Source organism: Dermacentor silvarum, chromosome 1, assembly GCF_013339745.2.
Source record: "Dermacentor silvarum isolate Dsil-2018 chromosome 1, BIME_Dsil_1.4, whole genome shotgun sequence".
Taxonomy (NCBI): Eukaryota; Metazoa; Arthropoda; class Arachnida; order Ixodida; family Ixodidae; genus Dermacentor; species Dermacentor silvarum.
Genome location: NC_051154.1, coordinates 49,464,788 through 49,471,090, shown reverse-complemented (window position 1 = coordinate 49,471,090; position 6,303 = coordinate 49,464,788). Strand labels below are relative to the sequence as shown.

The window sequence follows — 6,303 nt, the reverse complement described above, 5'->3', positions numbered from 1 at the left end:
CGAAGGTGGAAATTCTCGGAGAAATCTCTATTGTCCCCGAGAGCGCGTGGGGAGGCAGTTGAAGTCTGATCGCCTTTACTAACGAGGCCTGTCACACGTGCAGCCGAAAGCTGTAAAACCAGTTGTTACACAAAGCCCCTCACCGACGTGGGACCGGAGGATGCGACCCACAGCGGAGCAGGGAGCCCCCGCGCATCTGCGGTGGGCTCACTGAGCCTTCTCACCGGGGTGATGCAGCAGCTAGCGACGTAAGGAATGGCACGCGCTGGATGCGTGCCGGGTAGTTCGGGTCTACGCAAAGCGTTCGCTTCCGACGCTGTGTTATGAAGCGGACCAAGAGCGGGAAAGCGCGGAGACCGTTCAGTGACGCGCGCCTGAGAGGACCTTGGCGGGAACAAAGAGGCAGGGCCGGCTCGAGCGGGCGCAGCCAGCTGCACCGAGGGAGAGGGAAACCGGCGGCAGCCGCTCCGTTCGAGAGAGGCACCGACGCTTCCCGCACGCCATGTCCGTCTTTCTCGCCCTCGGATTCCTTGTGAGAGGAGGAGCTCCGGCCAGGCGCACATTGGTCGGACGGGCGTCTGTTGGCGCGCCGGCAGCCAATGGAGCGGACCGGTGGTTCGGCGGTTCTAAGGCGAGGAGACGGAGCAACTTTGGCACCGCCGAAAGATTTCCAAAGCAAGCAAGCAAGACGCGCGGCCATGTTTCAGTTTCGGTAGCGTGTGTCGTTAGCCCGAAACAATAACACTGCCGATGGGCCTGCTTCAACCCGACGCCATGTAGTGTTATTGAAGCCTGTGCCTTCGGAGTTCTCCCGGACGTACACCCAGCGGCTGCCATCGCCTGGGAAACGCGGCTGTGATGCGGCCCCGAAACGTCTCACTAGGCCTAGTAGCGCTGGCAGCGCTGCTGGCACCCGGCCTGGGCCAGGTGATAAGCTCGCGTGTGTCCGAGCACCGCTCCATTCCTCATCATGGTCGCTGTGAACCCATCACGATTCCGCTGTGCAAAGACATTCAGTATAACGAGACTATTATGCCCAACTTGCTCAATCACCAGAAGCAAGAAGACGCCGGCATGGAAGTGCACCAATTCTTTCCATTGGTCAAGGTCAAGTGCTCGCCGGACTTGCAGTTTTTTCTCTGCTCTATGTACGCACCAGTGTGCACGATCCTGGAGTACCCGATCCCACCGTGCCGTTCGCTTTGCATGTCAGCGCGCGAAGGCTGCGAACACCTGATGAACAAGTTTGGCTTCAAGTGGCCGGAGTCCCTTGAGTGTGACAAGTTCCCAGAAGTTGGCTCATCGGAAAAGCTTTGCGTCGGCGAGAATGTAACTGAACATCGAATCAACCACACTCCAACTTCACCGAATTCGACGGGACTCCTTGTCAATCATGGTTTTCTCTGCCCGCGCGAGTTTCGTGTGCCCCTTGGTTTGGACTATGTGTTCCGCATTCGTGGTAAGGAAGAAAAGAACTGCGGGATGCCGTGCCACCACATGTTCTTCCGCGGCGAAAACCTCAAGTTTTCGCGCTACTGGATCGGTGCCTGGGCCATACAGTGCATGGTGTCCACGCTGTTCACTGTACTGACATTCCTAATCGACATGCAGCGGTTCCGTTACCCAGAGCGACCCATCATTTTCCTCTCATTTTGCAACTTGATGGTATCTTCCACCTATTTCGCGGGATTCGTGCTCGGCGATCAAGTGGCCTGTAACGAGCCTTTCGAAGTGCCGGGTGGACACAGTAACATTGAAATGGTCCGCACGATCACGCAGAACAACAAAAAAGAAGCCTGCACTGTAATGTTTATGGTGCTTTACTTCTTCAGCATGGCCGGTTCAATCTGGTGGGTTGTCCTCACGCTCACCTGGTTCTTGGCGGCAGGGCTCAAGTGGGGTCATGAGGCGATTGAGAGCAACTCGCAGTACTTCCACCTTGCTGCTTGGACTATACCAGCCGTAAAAACTATTACGATCCTAGCTATGGGAAAAGTGGAAGGGGACGTTCTCAGCGGAGTCTGCTATGTCGGTCTTTGGAACATGGACGCCTTACGTGGTTTCGTTCTCGCGCCGCTGTTCGTCTATCTTGCCTTAGGCAAGGTATTCCTTATGGCGGGCTTCATATCCCTCTGCCATATCCGCACTGTGATGAAGCACGATGGCACCAAGACAGACAAACTAGAAAAGCTGATGGTCCGGATCGGCATCTTTTCGTTCCTGTACACTTTACCAGCTCTAACAGTGTTATGCTGCTACTTCTACGAACAAGCTCACTTCGACGACTGGATGCTCGCTTGGCACTGGCAAGTGAACGCAGAGCAGCGTTGGAGCATACCGTGCCCAGAACCTTCGTGCAACCGCCGCGATCGTACGCTGCGCCGGCCAGAGTTCTACGTCTTCATGATCAAGTACCTGGGCATTCTCATTGTGGGCATCACGTCGGGCGTCTGGATATGGTCCGGAAAGACATTCGCTTCGTGGAGAAACTTTTACGCCCGCTTGCAGAACTTGACATCCACGCCAGCGAGGCGCCGTGCAGAGGCGTACGTTTGACCAGCCGTCTCTGCTGACATCTACTCAGGAATCGCGCGTGCGAGCGCATTAACGGTAGGCCCGATTTATTACGCCGTGCCAACGCAAGCGGCCAATGCGAACGACGTTGTCACTTCGTGCAAGTGACGGCGTCGTTTTGCGAAGTTCGAGTGGTGAAGGTGGTACTGCCCGTGCCGGGTGTACTGTCCGCCTGGCGGATGCACCCTTCGTATTCTTTGCGACTCATGTCGCCTGCACGAATCGCGAGTGCTCGTGCAGGCGATATTGGTCAAGTTTATTGATGCGGCTGCCATAAATGCATTAACTGCATTCGCCATGACCGTCATCAGTAACTTGCAGTGAACTCATGGTACATTTGGTCTTTCTTGTGTGCCACTTAGACTCAGCCAGGAGAGTAGCAAACAGTGATGCTCCATGAGCTTCTGATTCTCCATATCAGCACAGGGTTGTAAGATATAGAAAGATCCTGCCAGTGAGTTGCATGCAGCACAAATTATGTCTCGGTGACGTTATAGGTATGTGGTACATGCTGGGATAGTGAATGGAGTAGTTTTCCGTGTTAAAAGGAGCACAGAAACCCTACAACATATCTTTCATGTTTTTAAAGCGAGGGTTTGCTAAATGAGGCAGCGTCGAAAAATTTCATTAGCTGGTGCTTTTTCGTTTTTGTTTCATTGTAATTTATATATGCATTGATTCCCATCCAACTGTTACGCTTTAAGCAGCAACATAAGTGATGCACTGTTCTCATTAATGCTGCCATTGCTGCTCTCTTGCGATAGGTGTTCACAAATGCCCATAATTGGATTGCATGCACAAGCTGTTTAAGCTGTGTGTCAAGCATGATCAACAAATGTAAACGAGCACAGCTCATGCGCGCACATTATTTTTTCTTCTTGCTTGAATGTTCATGCAAACGATCGCAGGACACTAAAAGCCAACAACCTGACTGAAAGGCGCACATTATTTCCATGTACTTCTTTTCATATCAGTGAGTGTTTGTGAACTTTGGGACAGTTTATCATTCACCATTTTAATCTGCACAACACTTCATTTTTTCACTGCGAGAATATTTTTCTGGTATGCCCTGGGAGAGTATTTTGTCTTTTCATGGGCTAAGCAGAGCACATTCAAATGAAAGAAATGCTGTCCTCACTGGACCATGGCATGTACTTGGGCGAGACCCAATTTTCACTCGCCTAACCTGAAAACCAGAAGGCAGAAGTGCAGTGCTTTTGACAGTTTGTTACTTTGGTTTGCTCAAGCAATTTAATGCCTGCATAATGCCATAGTGTATTGCCATTATTGATGGAAGGACTGCTTGCACATCAAAATATTGCTTTTGGGCAGCTGATACACGCTTAACACTAGTTCAACCAACTGTGTAGCGGATATTTTTTACAATGATGTCGGTGATGAACCTGTCAAATACTTCCGTTTCCATGTTTAAGGCACCTAAGTGGATATCTTCAGTGCACTTCTAATAAGTCACTATCATTTTTAGCAGCATTGCCACATGCTTTAGCTGCTAGATGTGTTCAGAACGTGTTCATATTCCTTTTTGTCCTATATTGGTACGTATTTGCCTGTAAAATCTCATCCAGATTTTTCTTTCTTTTTTACACCGTATGCTTCATGCTCTAAGCTGATGCATGCAGTAGATGTCACATTTACTCCTTATGTTACTTGGTAACATTTTTTCACACGTTCTGCTGGACGACACGTTCCTGTGCCGAGATTCATCCTTTCATTGGCGATAACTCTGTGCCCACTGCTTGTAAAACAGGCGAACACAGAATTTTTCGTCACATGTTGCTGGTAGCATCCACTTGTCTTTAATCTAAGTAGCACATGCCAGTATGTATATTTTGGTGAATGACAAATACTTTTAACTTTTGCAATCTTTGTACACATTAATTGACATAACTTAAGGATCGCTTTGTAGTGTTATGGCATCATGTTGACAAGCTAAAAGGGGCACCAGAAGTGCCTGCTTTTGACAGCTAAGTTTCAAACTTGTGTTCTCTATAAATCAGTGCTGGCATTAGTGATCTTTATACCTTTTGGAACAACTTTTGGCAGCTGTGGCACATTTTAATACTCTTCAAAAGTGTGGACCTGTGATTAACTGCATTACTGTAGTGGAGAAAGTTTTCTTATGCACTTTTTTTTTGTTGCCAACTCGCTAGATGTGTGCTTTGAGTGAGATTTGAAGCTTGTTCCGCTTGTTTGATGTCATTTGAGCCTTTGGTGGAAAGATTTCACTGAGATAGTCAAGTTTTAAAACTCGTGCCTACTGACAACACATTTGATTGCAAAATGCCACTCTTTTAAGAATAACCGTGTACTGTATTTTATAGCTCTGTCACACGAGCACGCAAAAACTCTTTTACGCAAGCGGTCTTTTACCAAGTTGAAAGACTTTTGAATGAAGAGGTGTTGCGCAGCAGACACACGGCGCCGACGATCTCCTTTTAGTGTTTCCTTCTGGACACGCTACCGAAAGTGTGGCGCTAGCGTTCTAAACAATATCGGCCAAAAAAATGTATGTATCTCGAAATATAAAGTGAAAACTTATTGTTTACACGTTTTTCAAATAAATTTAACATAACAAACGGTAATATAAAGATTTATTTTAGTAGTTTAAAGAGCGTCATCACGTGACATCCCCAGCCCGTTCGACCTGCTTACGAGAGTACAGAAGAGAATGAGCATTACTGGCTTTACTACACCTTCTGCGAGACATAAAATTATTTTTTATGATGAGTCTAGGCGACAGAAAATTATGCAAATCGATTATTTTCTTTAATATATCATAATTGCTGGTACCCACTGGTTTCCAGGCTACTCCTTTTCGGCCGTAAAGGAGTAACTGCTCTTCCAGAAAAGACCGCTTCTGAAAAAGAGATCGCTCCCTGGTCGTGTGTCTGCGGGCGAAACTCTTTTTCGGGAGAAGTCATTTTGCTCAAAAGACTTTCGAGTGCCCGTGTGACAGGGGTATTAGTTGTAAGCATTATATGCAAAGGTAAATGAAAAACATGGAGACATTTCACTGATGTCTCGTGCTGGCTACATGATGTTATGGTGTTGTCGGTCTGCGCACTGCAGATGCCTTTTTATGTTTGATGCAACTTTTCTTTGCATGTTGCTGAACATAATGCTTGCTTTGCTGACTGTTGTAGCAAAGGTGTTCATTCACTGTACATAGTGTCAACTTGAGGAGTTCCTTATGATGTACATTTTCATGGTTGTATTTTGATTTTTATGAAACTGGTTAGCTACAGTGCATGCTGCTACAAGCTGCTAGCACAAATTACATGTCACAATGTCTTCATCCTACCTAATTGTATGCTGGCTCATGCTGTGTTCTCTTTAAATAGAACCTTTTTTTTTTTCAGTGCAGTCATCTATGCGTCTACTTTCTTGTACACAAACTGTCTTCTACTTTGATTGTTTTTAATGAGGATGTCATTCACTACCCTCACCATGTCATTCAGTTAATGTGGTGTTAAGAACAGCCTTGCTTGAAATAAAGCGTATGCTGGAATAAGACAATTTTATTCCTATTGCAAAGAGATTCTGTTTGTCTCTCATAATTTGCTGATGTGGCACACTCCATGTGGATGTCTCCAGGAGGATTCGTCAGAGCAAACGGCGATACTAATGAAATGGAACCGACTGAATGGAAATGTACTACAGATGTTGAGCAACATACATTATGCTGGTAATATGGAAGGCAGAGCCCAA

General features: G+C 47.3%; 1 protein-coding gene across 1 annotated transcript; it reads left to right on the top strand.

The window, feature by feature from the left end:
- The first annotated feature begins 579 nt into the window (after positions 1-579).
- LOC119462505 (frizzled-2) lies at positions 580-5,953 on the top strand. The gene has a single exon (XM_037723853.2). The coding sequence runs from the start codon at positions 859-861 to the stop codon at positions 2,554-2,556; it is 1,698 nt and encodes a 565-aa protein (XP_037579781.1). The 5' UTR covers positions 580-858; the 3' UTR covers positions 2,557-5,953.
- Positions 5,954-6,303: the final 350 nt, after the last annotated feature.